At 39.7% G+C, this 25,323-nt stretch overlaps 1 protein-coding gene across 1 annotated transcript in view; it reads right to left on the bottom strand.

The window, feature by feature from the left end:
- mkxa (mohawk homeobox a) overlaps positions 1 to 24,470 on the bottom strand; it is a 35,611-nt gene extending 11,141 nt beyond the window's left edge. The window contains exons 1-5 of the mRNA XM_078427535.1: positions 24,424 to 24,470; positions 23,287 to 23,529; positions 18,672 to 18,831; positions 13,490 to 13,643; positions 7,377 to 7,706 (exon numbers count right to left, since the gene is read on the bottom strand). Of these exons, the coding sequence (XP_078283661.1) occupies positions 7,377 to 7,706; positions 13,490 to 13,643; positions 18,672 to 18,831; positions 23,287 to 23,529; positions 24,424 to 24,470 (934 nt within the window). The remainder of the gene's footprint in view (positions 1 to 7,376; positions 7,707 to 13,489; positions 13,644 to 18,671; positions 18,832 to 23,286; positions 23,530 to 24,423) is intronic.
- Between the last annotated feature and the right edge of the window lie 853 nt (positions 24,471 to 25,323).

Raw genomic sequence — 25,323 nt, 5'->3', positions numbered from 1 at the left:
GGACAAAGATAAAAACATTATAGTTGCCCTAGTAGTCTGGATGGAAGTGGTGAACCAGACACACTCCCGCCTTCTCAGTTGGATATTGTATAAGGAGAGGAATGGACTAGGTAATTCCACATGGTTTATTAATCCGCTAGAATGGCCTATGTTTACAAGTGAAGAATAATCACTTTAATGAGCAAGAAGTCAACAGAAAAGGAGAAAAGGGGGAAACAATGAACAATTTAAAATAGCGGTAAAAAATTTCAAAGACCGCATAACGAGGACAAGAGTCTTGAATCAGCTTGCAGAATATAGATCTGGCAGACATGCAGATATCCAGTCCTCAGTAAGTATATTCATTTTCAGTTTGGGGAATGTGGGCTTAGCTACATTTCATAGGTTAAGTGTCCAGGAAAACAGTGGTGAAATTCAGTCATTTTGTTTGGCAGAAGAACTTTGGGAAGCACAAAAGATTTTTCAAATATTCTAAAAGTCTACTCCACAAATCTACATGTAATCCCCACACTAATATATCATCCAATTCAATTTTTTTTAAATTATGTGCTGCAGACACTGTTTGGAAGTCCAAAAATGGGTGTTATTGGTCCAAATTTCATGCTATCGAGTTTATGATATTTGCTGAAAGTCATTAGCTGGTTAATCCAAGCAAGCTGTTTGGACAGATAATATATTGAGTAATTGTTTCTGCTATTAATCACACATAATTACTCAGTCACCCCATTTGAACTTTTACCATCAATAAGGATGTTAACCATTAAATGCAGTGTGCATCTTGACTTGATACTCTCAGCAATATCTGGTTATGCTAATTTACAAGCAGAATACGCACATCTCATAAACTATTTCACACTAAAGAAACTGTTCAAGGTGGTCACCTTGCCCGATAGTTAGTCAGAAAGGAAGAAATGTTTTAGCTTTCTCAATCAAATACATTCCTTTGTGTTTTACTGTCAATGTGGTATCTTTTAAAAAGCAGCCATAAGAGAAACATAGAAACATAGAAAATAGGTGCAGGAGGAGGCCATTTGGCCCTTCGAGCCAGCGCTCGATCATGGGTGATCATCCACAATTAGTAACCTGTGCCTGCCTTCTCCCCATATCCCTTGATTCCACTAGCCCCTAGAGCTCTACCGAACTCTCTTTTAAATTTTAACATAGAAAGTATAATCACCAATTTATGTACAACATGACAATTACCATATTGTTTCAAAACATGATGATGATTGAGGAATAAATATTGGCTGGAAAATGGAGTAAAACCCATTACTCCTCTTTACATAGAGCTAGGATATATTCTGCATTCACTTTCAAAGGTACGTAGGACCTTGGTTTAAGGTCTCATTGAAATGACAACTCCTGACCGGGCATCACTCAACACCACTCAAGTTTCACCCTTGCAGTATACACCATTCTCTAGGCTCCCCATTGACTCTGTAGTGGGTTTTTTCCAATGTTGGTCTTTATCATTTTTTTTGCGTACAGGTTATCTTCCTTTTGTCGGGCATGGTGAGCTCAGGCAGAGTGATTTCAAATAAATAATGAAATGTCTGGACAAAGTGGAAAACTCAATCCTAATCGAGGGAATTAGTTCATAAATTCATAAATTCTAGGAGCAAAATAAGGCCATTCAGTCCATCAAGTCTACTCCACCATTCAATCAAGGCTGATCTATTTTTCACTCTCAACCCATTCACAAGATCATAAGACCATAAGTGATAGGATTGAATTAGACCATTCGGCCCATCAAGTCTACCCCACCATTCAATCATAGCTGATCTATCTTTCACTCTCAACTTCATTCTCCTGCCGTCGCCCCGTGACCCCTGACACTCTTACTAATCAAGAGGTTTTCTAATCAAAAGTTACTAATCAAGAGTTTTGAAGGCTGTTCCTTCTCGGGGGATGAGTCAATCAGCAATGTGATGCCAACAGTGACATTTATATTAACAGAGGGCCAGAAAAGCCCTGGAATTTAGCTACTGCCATTGTTCCCCATTCCCCCAACTTACCTGCTCCAGAAAGTGGAGGCCAGTCATTGATGGCCTTCAGATGATCCCACAGCTGAGCACAATGGCCCAGGATAATGGCAGAGCCTGGATGATGAGAAAGGGTGACGTGGGCAGGCCTAAGTGAGGCCTGTCCACAACTCTCCGGAGGCCTTGGCAATCAGCAAAGCCCCATCCCAGCAGCACCATTTACTAAAGCCGTTTTTTCGAGTTTTTTAAAGTTTAAACTTTTTTAAAGTTTTTCAGTGTTTCTGAAATTCACTTCCTTTCAAACATAACTAAAAATCATTAAAAATCAACTAATGACTGCAGAAAATTAAATGTTATTAAAGAAATATAAAATTTCACAGAAAAATAACTTTAAAAGACTTTCAAATAATCGTAAACAAAACAAATAATTTAAAATCATAAATAATAAACACAAATAATAAATATAAATAGCTAACCAAACCATTCCTTTCTTCCATATAACTGCCTATATGTGATTATGTGCAACCCAATTAAAGAGCTCAGGACTAATTAAGCTTTGTGCCATGCTCTCTATCTCTCTCTCAGGGAATCAATCATTCTGGCCAAGACCCAAAGAAAAACGTCAACAGTAATCAATGCTCAGAGAAACAATGACCTGATACAATCTGGATCTGAAAGCAGATCCCCAAGTGGCAGCACACAGCCAGGAAACTGCCAGTGGGGCCAGGCCAGTAGGTTCAGGACTTCTGCGTTTGCATTAGTCCCGAGACTCACCGGCACTTACAATGAGGAATAGAGGCAGTTCTCTGCAAAACTGCTGGCAAAACATAGCAGAATCTGGGCCAGTCACTTACAAGGCTGAAGCCCAAATAAAATATGTTTTTGAATATTAATATTTTAGGTGTGGAATAGAAACCTCTATATGTTTATTTTCAATCTCTTGCAGGAAAAAAAACACTTGTAAAAGCTTGCTTTTTATTCATTGTTTCATTTTATTGGCTGTATCTTTTCATATAAAACACACTATATTAGCCTAGTTAAAAACAGCCTATTTTGTTTGCTTTATTGTTACAATAGAAATAAAAATCAGCAAATTAATGGGCATTTGGGCCAATATTGCATTTTTATAGCATCAACAATGGCCAAAGTTGCCTGAGGTAGGTAACACTGTAGTGTAATTAGACCTCACTACTCATTTATCCACTGTTTTCAGCAGATTCATCTGGATATATGGTGTTCCTAAACTGTAAGAGGAAAAGGCAACCAACATCGGAATCTGGACCACTGGCCTAAAGTCAACATTACTAGAAACTTCAGTAATACCATATGGCGCCATAAGCTAGCAAAACAAAAACAAAGAGATTAATTTGTATTCATGTGTAGGAAGGAACTACAGATGCTGATTTACACCAAAGATAGACACAAAATGCTGGAGTAATTCAGCGGGTCACGCAGCATCTCTGGGGAGAAGGAATGGGTGACGTTTCGGGTCGGGACCCTTCTTCAGATTGAGAGTCAAGAGAGAGGGAGACTAAAGATATGTGGAAGGGGAAGGTGTGAAAATGACAGATCGAAGCAGACGATGATCTAGGCATACAATCAGCAAAATTAATCAGGAGGACAGTAAAACTAATTAGAGAACTAGGGCGGTGAGGGACGGAGAGAGGGGGAAAGCAAGTGTTACAAGTTAGAGAAATCAACAGCCAAGGACAGAACGGTCAGTATGGCAATGGGAGGGGGAGTTAAAGAGCTTAGCCACCGGCAGCTAAACACTTTAATGTTCTGTCTTGCGCCTCCTCCACTGTCAGTGTGAGGCCCAATGCAAATAGGAGGAACAGCACCTCATATTTCGCTTGGGCAACTTACAACCCAGCGGTATGAATTCTCTAACTTCCAGTAACCCTTGCTTTCTCTCTCTCTCTCTCCTGCCCATCCCACTTAATTTGTATTCATGGAGCTTTCTGCCACTTTATACTAATTTGGATTCTGATAACATTTAAGGTATTAATCAGACATGCACTGGAAAAGTACAGTTATCTGTAAAGTTGAAAAGACTCCCTCAGAGGGTAAATAAGTAAACGAGCAGACTGGTATGACATTGAGCCATGTGGACTGTAGACGTTCCAGCTTTGGTCATGGGTCTTTGCAGCCTTAGCTGAGTTTGGGCTGGGAATCATTTTGCTGATGCCCCTCGGGCTTCTGAACTTGTATAAGAAGAAAATAAATCAACTCCACTTCTCGTGGCTGTTTTCATTCCAGGGACTCACCCCACAAATTGATTATAGAACAGGGACATTGTTGAGTTTGTCTCCAATGTTCACACATATATGGAACAGTAAACCAACAGTCAACTGTTTGGATTCGCAAGTGATCACTCGGATGGGAAAGCAGAGAACGCCAATGCTCCTGGATGTGTGGACACCTGAAGCTACGCCATGAGATGATTGAGGATCTGAGAACTAGCCATTATAATTTGAGTAAATGCCACAAACCCAAGGAGAAAGTGGTGGGGAGAGTATTATAGTCCTCTCTCCAACTCCTAATCCCTTTGAGCACTGTCGTCCAGAAGACCAGTGAATTTAACTTACATCATTTTGTAATAACAAGGAATGACAGATGTTGGTTTATACCAAAGGAAGACACAGAATGCTGGAGTAACTGAGCAGGCCAGGCAGCATATCTGGAAAACATGGATAAGTGAAGTTTCAGGTCAGGAAGAATGGTTATGACCCGAAACGTAACTTATCCATGTTCTCTAGAGATGCTTCCTGACCCACTCAGTTACTCCAGCATGTTGTGCCTTTCTTTTACATCATTGTACTGATTTTAAAATAGTTCAAATTTCCTCCATTGAAATTGTTCGGTATTTAAATATGCAATAAAATACTCTTAAGAGTTAAAAAATACCTCTTCAGGATATCCCCAAGCATTCAACAGCCAATTAAATATTTTGAAATATAGCTACCTGATAGACTCATAGAAAGATACAGCATGGAAACAGGCTTGTTGTCACATTGAGTCTGTGCCAACCATTAGCTACCTATTTAGTCTATTCTTAAATTAATCCCACTTTTCATTTTCCGCACATCTTCATCAACTCCCCTCAAATTCCACCATTCGCCTACGCATTAGAGGCAATTTGCAGTTGCCAATTAACCTACCAACCTGCTTGTCTTTGGGATGAAGGAGGTAACTCAAGCACCTAGTGGAACTTCATGCATACTCCACATGGGCAGCACCCGAGATCAGGATTGTAGCCGGCTCTCTGGTGCTATCAAGCTCCAATCTGTTCTTTTGTGCTGCCCAATGACAAGAAATCCCAGTCTTTGAAATACATTTATCTTACAGAAAGTTCTCAAACCAGTAACGTGGCTGAGATATAAATATGAGCCAGAAAGTAGTATTATAAAATAAGTAACACATTTTGCAAGAATAACCAGCCACAATGTTTGATTATCAATTCAATGAATATCCAATATATTTTACAATCAGAATTCATTTAGGAAATGTTATTTCATTCATCATCAAAATGGGAGAAAAATTGAAACCTCTGTTGTCTACTCTGTTGGATACTGTGTTTGTGGTGTAATTTATGTCATGGCATATGTTCAAATATTTGTTTCTGTCAAAATTATACATCAGTTAAATATAATTTATTATAGTTTTCTGTGCTTGCTAAAAGCCTTGCATTGAGTATTTAATTGCTTAAGTGTACAATGAAGGTTTCTTGTACAGAGGTTTGATGAATGGTAATTTAAAAAAAATGTATTTACAGCCCTATTTAAAGGCACTCATTACAGTCAGTCTTATAAATCAAACCTGCTCACAGTCAACAGTTGCAGCAGTACTGTGCTGACTTTTTATGGAGGTTTCAACCACTCGTGTACTTTAACCAGAAATGAATAATTTTCCAGCTACTGTATTAATTTAGCTATAAACATATTTTGATGTTATTTTAAGGAAGTGTTAAGCTGTAATTTGCCTCAATATTCCACAGTTATGATGAATGCAAGTATTTGAAAAAATTGCATAAGTACCCTGGAAACATAAATAATGTCTGGCTGGGTTCATGAATTAAAACTTTTATGTGCCTAATACTCCAGTTCTGTTTAAAGGGAACTCATACATTTCCTGTGGGCAGAAACTTCCTGCTTCAAGTACTTCCTCCACAGTTTTCTAGTCTATCATTTTTGACTACTTGAATACATTTTTACTCCAGACTAATTAAACATTGACTAGAAAACTCAATGAAAAAATATCAGACCTTAACTTTGGCTCCTTACTAAGAATGTCAAGAATATTCTTACTTTCAAAACAAATACTACAGATGACTGCCCGGGCTACGTTAGTACAAGTATCATGATCCTGGAGAATAACTATATTTTCATGGCTTTCTACCCAGCTAAGAGAGTGAATGCAACATGATTTTTTTTGTTCACAATCATAACAGCAGAACTGACAAATGGCCAAAGTGACACAATTCTTCAAAAGAAAATTATCTGTGCCAGTTTAGCAAGTCAATGAGAGCACTACAGAAGTACACACAATGTTATGGGATCACAGTAGGCCTCTCAGTCATGCTATGATTGTATTCTTCCTTGGGCTCATGAGTGTTTGATTGCATTTTTGCATGCTACTGTGGAGGAGTTAAACATAAACATGCTTATTATGAGGAATACATTATTCTCTCTAACATGACTTCCTCCAACCCCTACTTTTCTCCAGGTTTAAATCCTCTCTCGGCAACATTTTATGGGTGCAAATAGTCCTTGTTCTTAGTTGCCATTGTGCATGTATAAACCCAGGTAGACAACATAAGGTATCCAGGTGTCCACTTTAGAAAAACAGTTGGGGAGCCTCTACAATAGCATGTTCCATTAATTAAAACTCTGATCTTTAGGCTACTGTGAAGCTAGTCACTGGGTTGATTTTTAATGTCTCATTGCTAAACTCCTCCATAAAGATAATTGTATAAAAAAATGACTTTCTAAATTGTTGGCTAGGAAACATTGCCCTAGCTTTCAAGGATTATGAGCATGAAGATTAGTTTAAGGAAATCTGAAAAAAAAACTTGTTGGGCGAAGTAATTGGAAGCTATTGAGTTGTTTTAAAACTCCGAATGCTGCCTAATATAATTTACTGAAGAAAACTTAACAGTTTTTCTCAGTTTGGTCGGCATATGACTCAGCTCCCACAACACTTGTTTGACTAATGACTATCCTCAGCAGAGGTCAGGCAAGTGATCAACTTATGTAAAACTGCTATGTTACGTTAAAGTGCACAATCCAGGAAGGTCCATTGTCACCATCTCATGGCATGAAATGAGTAACAAATGTAGTTGTGCCAGCATTAAATCATTTTTTTAATGTTTAAAAAAAAAAAAAAAACCCTTACCAGTACGATACACAAAGTTCCCGTCTGCTTCAGATGATGATGGTGATGCTAATTCTTCTTCATATTCATTGGAGCTGAAGGAGCCGGAATGGTTTCTTTTCCTGTCGGCAGCTTTCAGAGCTGCGTTTGATGCCATGACATGCCTTAACGAGTCATTTAGGTAACGATGTAACAAGCTGCTCTTATACTTTGGTGGGGACACATAATCTTCATTGATTATTGTGCCTGCCCTGCCAACTGCCTTCAGAATGGGACTTTCCTTTTTAATCACAGCCTGAAGGGGTTTGTGGAATTCACCGACTGCAGGGTTCCTTGGTGGATGTTCTGCATCTACGATTTATAAGAGAGAGCATATATGAAAAAAATAATTAAATAATCTGTTCTTAGGTTCATGAAATAAATAAATACATTTTATTGTACGATTCTTGGCTTTATAAACATTGGCAGTGAATACAAAATCAAGTACGTTGCTATTTACCACTATATATTACAGATTTAAACCTTGCATGAGTGTTGTGTCCTGTTTGGGCACCACACTTTAAACAGGGCCCAGAGGAGATTTATTAGAGAGGATGGATGAGAAAATTCGATTAGAGAAGTGAAGGTTGTTCTCCGCAAAGCAATTAAGGTGAAGGAAGGAATCAGTGAAAGGGTTCACCTCAAGAATAGCCGTAATAAAGTACTGCTGTATTGCTGCAATGATGTGTCTGGAAAAGCTGTAGCATGTAAGAATAGAATTGTTCTGTTGCAAGTGCTTATGACAATTAAACATTCATGACACTTGAAAATAAATTAGTTTGACTGTCAGAGGATGGGTATTCAGCGGGCACAAAAATACAATGCATTTGGGAAGAGAGGAAGAGAAATTTGTTTATGTATCAAAATTATCTGATTAGAATGGACTGTCTGAAAGGATGGGGGAAACAGTGGCTCAGCGGTAGAATTGCTGCCTTACAGTGCCAGAGACCCCGGTTCAATCCTGACTACGAATGCTGTATGTATGGAGTTTGTATGTTTTCATGTGGGATTTCCCTGGGTGCTCTGGTTCCACATTCCAATGACGTGCAGGTTTGCACGTTAATTGGCTTTGGTAAAAATTGTAAATTGTCCCTAGTGTGTAGGATAGTGTTAGTGTATGGGATTGGGCGCTGGTCGGCATGGACTCAGTGGGCTGAAGGGCCTGTTTCCGCGTTGTATCTCTAAAGTCTAAAACTTTATTTCTTATTCATGTGTCGGGTTTTGTGTTGCTGGTAATCCTAGCATTTGTTACTCATCCATAAATATCCTGTCAACTGATGTTCGGAGGGGAGTTCTTTTATTCAGACCCAACAACGATGAAGGAATGGAATGTTATGTTTCAAAGTTAGAGTAGGGAAGGATGGGACAGAATTTACATCCTTCTCCCTGGCCCACTTTCCCAATTACTTTTGTGTCTTCAGAAAGTGTGAAAGCACTCAGGCCCTCATTTAATTCACTGATAAACTGAATAGTTTAGGATAAAGTACAAGACTCTGCATTACCTACCCTCCCCCCAGCCACTGCCCTCCATCCCCAAAATGACGTATTGACCTCTGCTCTCTGTTCTTTGGTTGTTACTAAATACTCAACTCATGCTAATATATTTCTCCAATCTATGAGCCCTAAATTTGTGTCGGAACTTCCAGATTGGCAACTTACTGAATACTTCTGAAAATAAAAATGCACCACATGCAGTGGCTTCACTCATCTATCCTTAGTGTTACAACTTCAAACCCCTCTAACTGCTTTGTCAAATATGATACCCCTATTTCTTACATGTATGATCCTTCTGCCCAATCACCTAATGCCTGTTACAACATTTCCAAATAACGTGTTCTACCTACCACAACGCTACCACAAATTTGAGGCAAACTGGTTTGTAGTTTCCTGTTCTCTCCCTTTGAGGTTACTTTTGCTCACTTCCAGCCCTGGGGACTATTTCAAAAGTTTAGGAACTTCTGGAAGTTCAAAATGCATCCATTATCTCTGTTTCTATGTCCTGGATTAGTAATCCTGAATTAGCCACCAAATCTAAATGAGTAGTTAATTAGTCATACCAAATTATTAATATTAATTTCTTAACATTTCTCTCTCTCACTAGACACTTGGTTTCCCACTGTTCCCAAACATTATCTGTACCTTGTTCAGATATACAAATACAAAGTGTTCAACGTCTACAATTTCTTTATTGTAATTTCTACTGTCTCTGCCTCTTGGGGACATATGCTTATTTTGGCAAATCTCAAGTTTTTAAATATCTGTAAAAGCTTCTAAAATCCTTTTTTATGTCTCTTGCTAGTTTACACTCATGCTCTAAGTCCTTTGGCATACTGCTTTTTTGGGAACCTTCTAAGCCTATTCCTATAATTTTCTAGACCTTGTTTCCCAATCCACCATGGACATTTCTCATACCTACTGAGTTTGCTTTGCTCAGATTTAAAAAACTGTTTTTTGGCGTGATGAAATCACCTTCAAACGAACTATAAAATTCTATCATATTACACTTCTGCAGAGGCTCCTATTAATTGATCCGGTCTCACAATACAATATTAATTGTAAAATAGCTTGTTAATTGGCACATCTATTTGTGTAACTATCTTAAATGATATATATAATCTTGTTTTATATAAACCCATTTTATATATGTTTTATATAAACTTTTCCTAACCTATTAGAAGATCCATGTCCTTTAACACTATCATCACCATGAAGAGGACTAAAAACCACTCCACCAGCGATTTCTGAGCTTCTCCCAAACAATATAGAGAACTTCATTTGGTTGTGTTAATCAGTCCTTTATTGTCCAGGATATTTCCTTCCCTACTTTTTCCTATTGCATTCATTGTCTGAAAGTCATCTTTGGTTAAATATTAATTCCCAGTCAGTCTCAATCACATCACTTTTATTAGATCTATTTATTGGATCAAAGCCGTTTATTTCAGTGTAAAAGACCATCTATTTTATTGTGAATGCTTCATATAAGTATAGAGTTGCTAGACCTAAACCCTACATAATCTCAGTGGCTAATGCTATACCTTTTTCTTGTTCTTAATCTGATAGTTCGAGAGTCTCCAATGAGGTACATAATAGCTCAAGACCACTCTCTAGTTATTGGTAAGATGGTTCAATTGCCTGATAACAGGCAACTTCCATAACTGATGCACAAATCAGGGGATTATTACCTGCAAGATTATTTCGACTGTGTATCTTTAAACTCTCCAGCATAAACTCTTTCCTTTTTCTTCCCATGCTGTTGGTTTCAAAATGGACCGTTACTATGCTGGATCCCACTTTTACCTGATATGCAAAGTTCACCTCCAGCCACAGGCTTAACCCAGAATACTTTCTTTCTAAACTAAAATCCATGTTGTGTGGAATTTTCCCTTTCAACATCGTTAGATATGCAATCTGACCCCTGCGCACAAGTCTAAAATTGAAAGTATTTATTTCACAAAATGCTGGAGTAACTCAGCAGGTCAGTCAGCATCTCAGGAGAGACGGAATGGGTGACGTTTCGGGTCGAGACCCTTCTTCAGTTTTTGTTAGGCCACCTTTATTAATTATGCACATATAATATTATCATTATGTTGCAGCCAAGAAAAAAATGTAACACACACATGTTGGTGAAGTTGAAAAAACATTCATTGATATTTTGTTACCGCAAGGAAGCACTTTCACCAGCAGAAATTACTTTTTCAAATTTCCAGTCATAGAAGTGCATTAATTTTATTTTGTATATTTTGTATTTATAGTTCAACATATTCATGGATACATCTGCACTGAATTCCAATCGATATCACTAGACTCACTTTACACCTCTTTGTCTTGATGAAGGCTCTTAATTACAAATGTTGTGCTTTAATTCTATTTTGTATATATTTAGCATAAGGGACTGTTACTAGAGCAAGTAAATCATGACATTGGCAGTGATCACTGAAGCAGAAAATAATTAATTTACTTGTGTATGGGGTAAGTTTCATTTGAACTAGTATAAGGCAGTGCTGCATTTGAACTTCTCCATGTAATTCAACTGAGAGTAACAGTGGGGAGAGGTTAAGAATAGCAGAAGCATGGGGCTCCAGAAATAATCGTAGCTATACCCCAAAAGTACACCCCAAAAGTTGTCTGACTTAAATTCCTGCTTACGCCTTGACGATGGTGATGAGTTGAGGTTCACCGCTGAAGTTCTGCACAGACTTATTGTAGAACATTGAAAAGCAGCTGCAGCAGTTCTGTGTTTCTGCCAACTCTTATTCTCCTGTTCCAATCAACAACACTGACTAACAGCCTGGCCATCCCTCCTGGCATCAAGTAGGCCACCTCATCGATCTATTGATTTCACGATCCAAAGCCAGCGGCAGGATTTTTTTTGTTATGATTACCGTTGTTATTATCTTTCATTTAAGGATTGATGGTAACACATCATATATCAACCAGTCCTGTCACAGTTTTCATTGGTTTATCGATCCAATGGTCAATTAACCACTTTGAAAAAGGCAGCATCACCAGACGAAAGTGCACAGCATCACATTTGTTGGCAGCCACCTGTTTGGTGAGGGCCTTGGAAAAATGTGTTTACATTTGTGAAAGTATGAATTTGCTATCTTTATTTCACATGAGTGAGAACATGTGAAATGCAAAGATGTGCAAAGATGTAGGAGCAGGAGTAGGCCACCAGACCCCACAAGTCTGGCACACCAGTCAATATGATCACAGCTCATCAATGCTGGCTTCGCCTCCTCATCTGCGCCAGATCCCCTATAACCATCAATTCTTCAATCGTTCAAATATTTATCTATCTACACCTTAAATATATTGAATTATCTGCCTTCAAGGGCAGAGAGTTCCAGAAAGTCACTACCTTCTGAGACGTGCCCTCTCTGCACACGTTTAAACAACGGCCCCATTATTTTGCAATCTTCACTTCTTCACCTCAAATTGTCCCTTTGTTCTTGACTCTCCCACTCATGAAAACATCTCAAATACCGGCCTGTAAAGTGCTCTGCTGATTCACACCTGGCCTGAATCTCTACAAGAGGGGAAATATTGCTCAATTTGGGAAAGATAACCAAGGGAAGGAGGAAAAGATTAATCTTACAACTGAAAAAGGATATGGATATGATCCGACTAATGGATATAATCCTAATGAACAGGACATGATATAATCCTACCTGTTTAATCATGCTAGTGCACAGGAGAGCATAATAAAAGTTCTGCACTCGATTGTGAACAGGTAACTGCATTCCCAACGTGCCATCATCATAGATGTTTCAAGATGAGAAAGACCTAGATATAGTTGCTAAGAAATATCAGGACAAGTTTGCTTCCAGGATTTCAATTACTGCACAAAAGCAGTCGAGGATCGCAACGGAAATTGTAATTATGGAACTGCAAGCAGGCACCAATCTTTCATGTTTTATCCGTCAACTGTTATCATTCATATAAACAATTAATTCATCATCCTTACGACACATAATGAAATGAATTTTCATTTTCCTTGTGTTCTCACAAAAAAATCAGTTTTCTTTTGATTGACCTTAAGCAAAAACAAAATCAAAAAAGAAGTTTCTTAAGTCTGAGTTGTAATCATAGGTTTGCTTGCCTTTTTATTAGCCTCAGTTAATGGCATGTTCTCACCCACTTTCTCACTAAATTTCAGGGAATGTTTAGTGAAAAACAAATTTCTGTTCGATTTGAAGCTTTACAATTTATTTTGTTTTTGCAACTGCTCCCTCAAAGGATGTATCTTAAAGACTTTTAATTATAATACTCTGGCTTAAGCATATATTCAATCTTAACAATGTGTGACTTTTAATTACATACGTCCCAAATAAAGGAACCTATAGATCAGCAGCCAAAAATGCCCCAGACACATTTAAAAATTCACTTGAGTTTAAATGCACATCAAGACATGTAGCACTTTGGCCTCGTATTTTATTTGACGTTCCCTTCAGAGAACACAGCTCTTGTTGAACAGAAGATTGACTCCTGTATCCATAAATAACAGAACATTCTGTAATAAGGCAGTGCCAAATAATAATAAGACATGTTGCAAAAGAATATAGAACTCAAAGGACTTTGTTCATTTCCCATACCTTCCGAACATGTGTCGTCACTGCTAATGCTGAGTCGTTCTGCATTGCCCTGTACGTACTTGTTGTATAACTTTATTCGTAAGGCCCAGCTCAAATCTGGTTGTCTAACAGTATTCTTCAGGCGACGCCTAGCATTTGCAAACCAGTTGGAAACCTATTAGAAAAAGCATAGTTTTTAAAAGCAAATGGCTATTTGGCAAACTTTTCCAAAAATTTCCGTTAAATAAATTGCCATCTACAAGCCCATTTTTTTTCTTCTCGGTTTTTAAGAAAGTGAAATGCAATTTTTTGCCTTCAGCTTCCTTAAAACATAAGTTTCCCATCTGAAGCTGATCATAGAGAACAAAACAACATTAACCATTATGCTGCAGCAATGGTCCAAAGTGATACCATGGTTTCAGAATCCATTTCAACAACTTTTTTGACAAGGGTGTTTCACCTCTCAACTATGCACTTTATTTCAAGTGCACTTTATTTATTGCCTTTGATCCACAATGAAATGGTTAAAATAACTGAGTGTAGTGAAACAGATAATATTTCATGGCACCATACTGTATGTTGGTGCTCTGAGGCTTTAATCTTTGGCTGCTTGTTGCACCCAGAATTTGCTTTGAGCTCCACGCAAATCGTACAGTAGAACGTGGCAGGGACAGCTTCATGCTGATTGTGGTCACGGGGGGGATCAAGTAAGTTCATCTAGCCAATAATATGCACTGTCTTGCCAATTGGAAGAAGTTCTGAGCTCAAAAAATGAAGCAAATCTGGGACTTTGCTGTAACTGTTGTGAATTTAGTACAGCAAGATTCTTTACAAGTTACAAGAAACTAAAATTTTATTGAAAATTGTTGGTCAGGGTACAATAAATTTGTAATTTTTGAAATGTAAAATGCAAATACAAAATGGTAACTTTGATGTAATTAAACATGGTCAGAAATACTGCAAGTTTTGTTTAAGGACATGGCAGCAACTTGACACAAAGAATTAATAAAAATAGTAAAAATAACAGCACTACATTAGGATTGAGTTAAAACAAAATATGGGCAAAGAATTAATAAAAATAGTAAAAATAACAGCACTACATTAGGATTGAGTTAAAACAAAATATGGGCAATATATATGTCTGTATTAGTAAGTTGTAGGTCTGATTAAATTGTATCTTGTACAATTTTTAATGCATTGATATGGAGCCAAATCCATGTGGCATCCAAAACTATAGTTAATAGTTAATTATCTGATTTTATATAGTTAATAGTTAATTATGTGATTTTAACCAAAAAAAATATTAATACAAGGCAGGTGGTGCCTTGTTAATTTTAGTCAGTGGCGGATGATCTTTTCCTGAGAGAAGGCGAAACAAAATACGGCCAAGTGGAAATTACACCACTCAATCCGGTCTGGGCCTTCACAATTATTACAAGTAATAAAACATGCAAGTAATATCCTGTACGGGTGGGACCAAGAAATGTAAAATTAGCTAAAAGAAATGTAATCATGAAGGTGCCTAAATGGGGTTGGTTTTAATTGTCAGCTGTCAAAAGACGGAGAATGGAAAATTCGGTTGGGATGCTTGGGTTGGCTATGTGGGGATCAGTAAAACAAAGATGATTAGCCCTCATTTAGCAAAGTGAACACAGGTGGCTAAGAAGACTCGGCATTAGTTCGGTGTGAATACTTTGTGCTTCTCGCCGGATTCCTGAGCCGCTGTACATCGGGCTTTGGATGTGTATTGAGGTGACACTGGGGGGAAAAAACAAGGGATAATGTGGGAACACTGCGTCGTGTTATTCAAAGCCACCAATTTCAAGGCAATTGTGCTTTAAATATCCTTATTTTTGTTTGACCCGAGTGCTTAACAAAAACGTATTATGAAGATTGACACGCGTGTAGAATTGCATTAAAGGTTACATTAGTGGAAATATCTACAGCGACAGCTACGAGGTTATTATTTCATTGCTGAACGTTATATTTCATCCAGGACTTTTCTGGATGCAGGTACCCACAGCGGGGTTCTGTATTTCGCTTTGTCTGTTTTGATTCCTTGCCTTTACAGGAACTTTGACTTTACATGTTTTATTGCCACGTGCCTTTCCTAGAGCTGTATAAATAAATTGTCAATAAACTGGAATAACAACCATCGCCCCTCTTTGAATTCCTCCTAGCCCGCTTGATTCTGGTTTATGATGATTTATCTACATTGAAATATGAGTTGCTCGCTAATTCTCCGCCAAGTTTGCAGAGGCAGGTACGCTGGGCGGCGGCGTTAAAGTAAAATGGGATGGGGTGGGTAACTGCTGGTGCAGGGTATCGAGTTACAAGAATGGGACGAAAATGAGCAGAGTTACAAACTGCGGGACCATCTATCATTGAGGCACGGAAACATTTCACTCGATTATTCAGCAGGGGAATCAACTAAGCAATGGAGGAACAGATTCACTCCTGAAATAAAACTGTCCAGAATCTCTTCCACCAAAAATAAGATTTGGTTTGTTCTTTGTGACTCACTAACACAAAATGTTGCTGTTGCAATATGAATATTATACGATGCCTTAATCTCGAATAGCGTGTAAACCCCTCCAGGGAAAACCGCATCTTCCATCAACGAGTTGTTGCTGATGGAAGTGTCTACGTTCAAGCAGTCGTCCCATATTCCAAATCAATGCGAGGAAACCGAGTGACTAAGTAAGATGCCGTTGCAATCAAAAAGCAAGTTTCAAACCATGTCCAAAAGATAGAGCAAAAATGAATGAGTGACGTTTCGGGTCGAAACCCTTCTTCAGACTGAAACGTCACCCATTCCTTCTCTCCAGAGATGCTGCCTGTCCCGCTGAGTCAAACTATGTCTATCTTCGGTTTAAACCAGCATCTGCAGTTCCTTCCTACACTTGACAAAAATGACTAGCAATTTGTCAGTGGTTCTTGCTCAAGGTGTGGTTTGAAAGCTGACAACTTTTAATTTGACGAATTCGAGAGTCGTTGGTTGAAGGGAGGTTAGGGGAGGAAGAGTGTGAATGGAATTCAAACTTCTGAACACTTAAAGGACCCTGGTTCCCACCTTTGTCGATGCAAATGAAACAAATCCGACCTAAACTAATGCAACCAAGGCAATTGTTTTAAGCACGCGCTTTTATTAAAAGTAGATAATGTTTATCATGAAATGGTGCAATGTCACAGATATTTGGAAAACGTACACAGCATAGTTTACCGGTGTAATATCCTTTATAAATCCATTTGGGGAGAGGGGGGGTGGTATTAGCGGACCAAGGCAATGGAATTGGTGCAGGAAATAGCGTTGAAGTCAAGGGTCTGCGTGATCTTGACGGAGAGGCCGAATGGCCTACGCCAGCTCAGCGTTGATGAGTTAATTTGTTCTTATATTTGTACAACCGGAAATATAATTGCTTAATGGTCATATTCAGATAGACATCAGTTACACGATAAAACTTTTCTATGGACTGGATGAAATCACTCCACAAAGGTAACGAAAAAGATCTGTCGTCTTAGAGTCAAGTTTCTGCACAACAATATATAGTTTGTTCAACGCTGTAGCTGGTATTATTCAGCACCTGAATTGCAGTTGGAGAGAGCATGTTGCAAGTATTTATTATCTTAACGAGTACATTCTCAGCTGTAATCCTCACGACAAATGTACAGTAACAAAGGGGTCGTTTCAGAACGATATTATGTACTAAAATAAGTCTAATCATAGTAAATTGAAACGCGGAATAATCGCATTATCCGTACAGAGTTTAACAAAATCACATTCAATAGTAATGATAGTCAGATTACGGGGGATGGAAATAACAAGACTTTAAGCAAATCCCTAAACATGGTTTAATTCAAAGCATATAGTGGTTCGCGAATTATTTTCTGTCTGCTTCTCTCCCCTCTTTCTATTCATATTTTGGAACTATATCAATACTCATGGTTTCCTATAAATAAGCGAACAAAAACAGCAGAAATATAAACTGACCAGAACTTATTACATTAGAGGAAGCTCTCAGAGGTTGTAGTCAGCATAAGGAATTGTTCGAATAAAGTAGATCAGGATTAATTTATATTCTATTAAGTTGAATTCTAACTGTGAAGCTGCAAGATAAAGGTCCTGCCGGGATTTCGCTTGTGTCTGCATTGAACAATCGTTTTTCATTTAAACTTTATGAGTGAAAATGTCGCTGGAGATCAAACAATTACTTCCTAACCACCTACATTCTGGAAATAGTTTGGTTTGGTTAGATGGGATCATATATTATGAACACCAAAAGTAGACACAAAATGCTGGAGTCAACAAAATATTTTCCCTGTACCTCGGTACACGTGACAATAAACTAACTGCACTGAACTGAACGAACTCAGCGGGTCAGGCAGCATCTCTGGAGAAAAGGAATCGGGTGGAGTGGGTTCATCAGTCTGATTAAGCGTCTCGTCTTCAAAGATGCTGCCTGTCCAGCTGAGTTACTCTAGCATTTTGTGTCTATCTTCGGTGTAAACCAGCATCTGCAGTTCCTTCTTACACAGTTATGAACACTAGTCGGAGTATTCCAACTTCTGGTGGGAAAGTATGTCCAACAAACCGACGTCTCTACACTAAGAGTTTACATTGAGATTCAAAATGAATGTCTAGTTTCCTTGCCTAAAATAATGAAAATTGAATGATTTATCCAAGACACGGATTCGCACTTAAAAATTGTGGGAGAGTTGGCTGGGGTGGTTAACATCCGAACTGCCCATGCATTATGGTCATGTAGTCTTGGAGCTGCAATCGCCGTCCAACAATCCTCCACTTTCAGCGTATATCTCCCAGAAGTGTCACTATTTAACTCTAATCCTTTATTTAACCTGCAGTATATCTTTGGGGCGAAGTGGGGGCAGGCGAGGATACGAGCTATTGACATTGGGCAAACACATGATAAACTCAGACTTCCATCAAGTGTGATAAAGGTGACAACCTTTTCTTCTGCAGTCGCGTGATTTCGGTTGTTATTATCTTATATTTTTTGTTTATTGTGCATTATCTGTGCGTATTGCGTGCACAGGTACATTAAGCTGCTGCAAGTAAGATTTTAATTGTTCCGTTGTCAGTACATATGATAATTGAATACTCTTGAATGGGTGATTCTGGGCGAAATTAAGGGCAGAAATGTCAGTGAGAATCTGTAGTTGAGAGAGAAAGAAAGGGCCTTACTTGTACCAGGGTCATCTGCGATCCAAGGGCCAACAGAATTTTTTCCGTTTTGGTCGGGTAGGGGTTGTCTCGGTGTTTATAGAGCCATTGTTTCAAGGGTCGAGCCATATCCTGAAGAGCTTGTCGTTTGTGCCTGACTTTTCCACCGCCCTGCCGAGAGCTGCAAGCAACGCAGAATAACAAATGAGAAATCGTCAGTCACCACTAAACAGCCAAAAGCAGAACCCTGCTGAAGGCAACCAAACCAAACCACTGAAAACGGAAACACTTTAAATGCTGCACCAAGATAAAGGCTCATACAAAGCGCATCTCCCGCACTATGTCCCGCGCATCATTCGTGTACATTGAATAGAACATGCTCGGCAAATTAGCAACACACGTTGCAATCCACCGTGTGTGTGCATTGCACGCCTAGACTGTGCATCGTACAAGACCCCACAATATTCAGATATTACTCATCACATAAATGAAAAGAACATCAATTGTGATAATAGAACCTAGACACAAAATGCTGGAGTAACTCAGCGGGTCAATGTCATCAGTCTGAAGGGCCTTGACCCGAAACGTCACCTATTTCGGTTCTCCAGAGATGCTCCCTGATCCGCTGAGTCACACCAGCATTTTGTTTATCTTCGGTGTAAACCAACACCCGCCAGTTCCTTCCTGCACATGTTCTAACGTTATTCCTTCCTAAACGTTATTCCCTTGTCATGTACCTGAACGTTATTCTCTTATCGTATCTATACACTGTAAATGGATCGATTGTAATCATGTATTGTCTTTCTGCTGACTGGTTAGCACGCAACAAAAAGCTTTTCACTGTACCTCGGTACACGTGACAATAAACTAAACTGAACTAAACTGAAATAAACTTTATAATATTACCTCCTGGAGACATTCGTCAGATGACACCGTACATCCGTGAGGTGTGCGTGTGTGTGAGAGAGATTGTGTGTGTGTGTGTGTGTGTGTGTGTGTGTGTTGGGTGGGGGGGATGGGGAAAGTTGGAGAAACAGTTAATGTTTCAAGTCGATCAGCTTTAATCGGGTCACTTCCACGTGAAACTGTATTTAGAATTCCCAGGTGTCTGTCCTGCTGAGTATTTCCAGCGTTTTCTGATTTGTTCCAGATTTCCAACATTTGCAGTTTCTTGTTTGCTTTTCTATTAATCATTATGTGTCAAAGTAAGGTGCTGGATCAAACGTCAGAAATAGCTAATTGAAAGCCAGCCATCCACATACGTTTAAATCGCACATTATTTCAAGAAAATGTTAACAGAACTTTCTTCTTTAATGAAACTTGAGCCAATTCCCCCGATGAAGGCGCCCGTCGGAAAAATCCAAATCACCACAGCAATACATTCTCGCTTTAAATTAGAAAATAGACTTAAATCGAACCCATTTATCGTTACGTAGAAACAAGGAATTACAGATGCTGGTTTACAAAAAAGACACAAAGTGCTGGAGTGACTTAAAGGGTCAGACATTCTGGCCTTCCATCACAGTGAGGAGGTGACTGGAGGAGACTCACTGTGATGGATGTTTCTTTTTTTTGCTTTGTGTTGGTTGTGATTGTGTGTGAAATTGTTTATCTTTTTTTGCTCTATTGCTGGACTGTGGGTGACCTTTCATTTCACTGCACATCTTGTATGTGTATGTGACAAATAAACTTGACTTGACTTGACTTGACTTGACTTGAGAAGTCTGAGGAAGGGTCCCGACCCGAAACTTCACCTATCCATGTTCTCCAGAGATGCTGCCCGATCCGCCGTAACTCCAGCACTTTGTGTCCATTTTATCCTCAGGAAGCTTGCTTTTTTTCTATTGATTCCGTACGGATAAAAAAAAATTGGATTGGATGAACCAAAAATGCGCATCGATGTTTAATGAAAATAAAGAGAACGGTAGAAGCTGTGGAACTAAAACAAAATGAAAATGTTGTAATTACTCAGCAGGAAGAGAAACATTCAGCGGAGATTCTTTAACGTTTGCTTGGAGGGTCACTTAAATCAGTATTAGTACCTCTACACGTCGTGGGTTTATGGTACTTGTTACAATCTATGACAATAGAATAATCCAAGTATATTCGTTGGAGCCGAAGTGTTTGTGAGGTTTCTCATGGAATGATGAGGCTCTGTGTAAATTGGACTGTCCCTGTCTTTTGGACGGTGCAGCACGAAGATGGCCCTGGGCATAACTCGGCTTCTGTCATTGTGTTTAAAGAAAGAAGGGTCTCAACCAGAAACATCACAATAGACAATAGACAATAGGTGCAGAAGTAGGCCATTCGGCCCATCGAGCCAGCACCGCCATTCAATGTGATCATAGCTGATCATTCTCAATCAGTACCCCGTTCCTGCCTTCTCCCCATACCCCCTGACTCCGCTATCTTTAAGAGCTCTATCCAGCTCTCTCTTGAATGCATTCAGAGAATTGGCCTCCACTGCCTTCTGAGGCAGAGAATTCCACAGATTCACAACTCTCTGACTGAAAAAGTTTTTCCTCAGCTCAATTCTAAATGGCCTACACCTTATTCTTAAACTGTGGCCCCTTGTTCTGGACTCCCCAACATTGGGAACATGTTTCCTGCCTCTAACGTGTCCAACCCCTTAATAATCTTATACGTTTCGATAAGATCTCCTCGCATCCTTCTAAATTCCAGTGTATACAAGCCTAGTCGCTCCAGTCTTTCAACATATGATAGTCCCGCCATTCCGTGAATTAACCTAGTAAATCTACGCTGCACGCCCTCAATAGTAAGAAATCACCTATTCCTTTTCTCCAGAGATGCTGCCTGGCCCACTGAGTTACTCCAGCATTTTGTATCTATCTTCGGTGTAAACCAGCATCTGCTGTTCCTCCCTACACACTTGTTTTGGAAAATTGTGTTGTATGTACGATGCATTTCACAATTCCAACTTATGTTAAAGTCCCTGTAGTTTTAGTACACGCGACAATAATAAACAAAGCTGAAAAAAACTTAAATAAACATGTGAAATATAATTTGTGTTTTGATAAAGGCACCGACATGGTCACAGACAGACATTTCCGTGTGTAGTTGAATGAGAGGTAAACACCACCTCTAGGTCAGTACAATTGGGACGTGGATGCGGGACATTTCATGACGTGTGGTGCATTTATATGGATATATGTGTATGAGATCAGTAAGGAGATTTGTGCAGTGTGAAGAGTCCTCCGCTGCTGGGGAAATGTGACTGTATTCGAGACGAGACCTGTAGATGTCGCTGCGAATCGTTGGGCCTCATATCCAGTTGCTGCTGATCCTGGCTCTGATGGTTCCTCTGACGAAACATGTCCCTTTGAACATAGCCAGACTGTCGCGCCGTTACTAAACTTGCGCACTGCAACATATGCGATCCACACACCACTGTCATCAAATATCTGTATATTCTAATATTGCACAAGTATTGCGGGTAACTCTAGTAGTGGATTTCAACATGCTTTTGACATTAACGTTAAGAGGATGATTTGTACCATAAAACCAAAATAATATTCAAATTCTCCCTGTCCATAATGACAGTCCTTTAATTTTAAAAAACAGGTAATTTTGATTTGATATGTATTTTCGTTTGAACTGAAAACATATTACACAGACATAACAAAAAGAATACCAGATAACATTTATTTGCAAGCTTGTGTATGTTTATATAATATTTCATCGTACTTAAATTGTTTAAAGATTTTACAATACCACGTAGGGAAAGATGTTTACGTTTGTGGTCGACCACTGTGGAAAAACTACATAAATTCGAGCACTTCAAATGTCAATGTTGTTTGAACTCTTCCATTTTATTTCACTTCTTTGCCTTATTTATGCAATGAGGCATGAGCACTATTTTACGCGTCCAGTTCGGTGAACTTTTAAATGAAATGTACAACGTGGTTGACTATATACGTTTAGTTATTTAGCATATAACTATTTCTAATAGTTCACATTCTTAAATTGCAATTTCACCTCTGGTCTGTTCAGAATCTCGCAATCATTTTCCAATCAGATAGTTTCACACAGTTGTGAAATATGCTGAAGCAGTAAATTTGAAAAAAAAATGTTTAAAATGTGTTTAGGTTTACCGAAGTATAACAAAATAGTGTGCACATTTTGTTCTAGTTTCTCAACACGGGGAATGCATTACTTCTTAGTTTGGGGAAGGGGGTGCATTTGCACAATGCCGAGATACACACAGAAACACGAACACCTCTCCGTCAATGTCGGTATTTATTCAAAAAATGCTGGAGTAACTCAGCAGGTCAGGCAGCAACTAAGGAGAGAAGGAATGGGCGACGTTTCGGAACGAGACCCTTCTTCAGTCTGAAGAAGTGTCTCGACCCGAAACGTCGCCCATTCCTTCTCTCCTGAGATGCTGCCTGACCTGCTGAGTTACTCCAGCATTTTGTGAATAAATACCTTCGATTTGTATCAGCATCTGCAGTTATTTTCTTACACTATACGTCAATGTCGGTTTATCCAAAGCCTATTTACAAGTGCAAGAGTGTCGTTCAGTTCCGCTCAGTCTATGTCCCCTTCCTCTAACATTTCTGCAGCCCGTCAAATGTAGTCATTTAATACAGATCTTATATTGTAAAGATGGTCGTACCCTGACCTCCTGTGCCGCAGACCCCGTTGGCTTCTGCTGGACGGACTGTCCGGCATCATTAGCTCCCGGTGCTGCTCCTCCATCACCTCGATGTACGTTCTGCTATTCCTCTCCACCTCATTTGCCTTTTCTTCGAAAAGAACCTGGTTGGTAAATTTATTGAAAACGATGGTGTTCATCTTTTTGCGCGCTCCGGGGCCACCGTCTGTTCCGTATAATGAATGGAAGGCCGACCCGGCTTCACTGAAGGCAAAAAAAAATAATCAAAACAGATCATAGATTAACATAAAACTCAAGGGGCACAGTCTGGCATGTAAATGAAGACAAAGTACATTCCATGCACAAAAGAAGGGTTCGGCTGGTTTCTAGGGATAGAATGAAACACGAGGAGTGAAAGGCCTTGCTGTTCATTTTCGCCAGCAGATGAGAGTTGGGTTTCATACGCCGCGTTGTTTACAAACCTCAAAACAGCGAAAATAGATTTGCAGATGAAACCGTTTACTGAGGAAGTGCGTCTCGTTAATCGGCCAGATTTCGCCCACTGGGTTTAGTACGCAAGGATTAAATTTTTATCTCATCCAAATTGGAACAATTGAAACAATTATCCCCAGCCCAAAAGCGAACTGGGGGTGCGAGCAACCTCAGAATGGGTCAAATTCAGCATTTAAGTATTTATTCACAAAGTGCTGGAGTAACTCAGCAGGTCGGGCAGCTGCGTAAACGCGTGTGACAACTTAACTAAAGCCACTTGTTAGAACAACTCGGAGACACCAGAGGCTGCAGATGGTGACATTTTGAGCAAAGCACAAAGTAATTGATGAACTCAACGGGTCAACGCTGTCTCTCCATGTTCCTCCCCAGATGCTGCCTGACTCGTTGAGTTCCTTCACCAATTTGTGTATTTTGTTAGAACAATGTTGAGGAAGATTTACATCGCGCCTATTTTTTCTCTCTTTGTCATAACAGATTAACAGAGGGGTAAAAACTTGACCCGGGAGGAAAGAAAAGCAAATGGGTGTCCAGGGGTATGAAGTGAAAAGTTTGGTCTCCGTCTATCTGCCGCTGGCCCATTTGAAGGACAACGCGAGCCTTGTAAACGTAGCAATAGAAACATTAGTAATGATTGATGTTCCTTACGTTTGTGTTAGAACAGAACGCGGGGTTGACTTGGACAGAGCTTCCATTCAGAACGGATGATTAGATAAGAACATCTGGACGAGGTTGAGGAATATCACACACAAAGCGCACAGGCCACCGAGGTTGTGGGGAGAGGGAGCGTTTGCAATGTCCCCCAGTGTAGGCAGTGGGATTGTAAGCACACACCCCTTCCCCCACTTCCCCCGGGTTAGTTCCCAGACAGAGAGATGATCCGACACGTGTCTCCTCCGCGAAGATTAGATAATGGTCCCGTTGTTTCGCAGCCTACATTTTACCCGAGTACCCCCACCCCGCTGGTTACCCGCGCCCCCGTTTCACCCAAGTTTGCTTTTGTCAGCTGATTTTTCTGCTCAGAATGGGGGTTGGCGGGACCAGCACGGCAGGGACTGTTGATATCTGGCGATCCTTCCGGGTTGAACGATTTAAAGACCACCGCTTGTCTTGTATTATGGAGCAGTCTACGACTAATCTGTTACTAATCTTTAACCCGCAGCTGGCCGGGCCGAGAACTTCCCGGGAACATTCGCCAGCGGCTGGTCCGGGATCCACAACCGAAGCCAACAATTTGCCTTCGCCTCGTCCGTTACCACAACCGACCACCCCCAACCACCGCCAGTCCCTGTCCAGCCCCACTTTGCAAAATACAACATGTTCCCGAAGTGTTTTCTAAAATCCTCATCACATTCTGTAGAGAACAAGCATAACGCCGAGACTGTCGTGCACACTTTACTCTCCCAATCAACACGACCAAACAAAGCAGAAACTCGTTGACCTCACCTGGCTTTGGTTGGAAGGGTCCGGTCACAGCAGTAAAGCGATAAGAGCGAGAAATAATCCAGCTCCTGTGTGCACGATCATTCCCATTTCACATGGCTGTCA

This window comes from Rhinoraja longicauda, chromosome 2 (assembly GCF_053455715.1).
Source record: "Rhinoraja longicauda isolate Sanriku21f chromosome 2, sRhiLon1.1, whole genome shotgun sequence".
NCBI lineage: Eukaryota > Metazoa > Chordata > Chondrichthyes > Rajiformes > Arhynchobatidae > Rhinoraja > Rhinoraja longicauda.
Note: the sequence above shows the minus strand (reverse complement) of the source record. Positions and strands in the feature narration are given on the sequence as shown.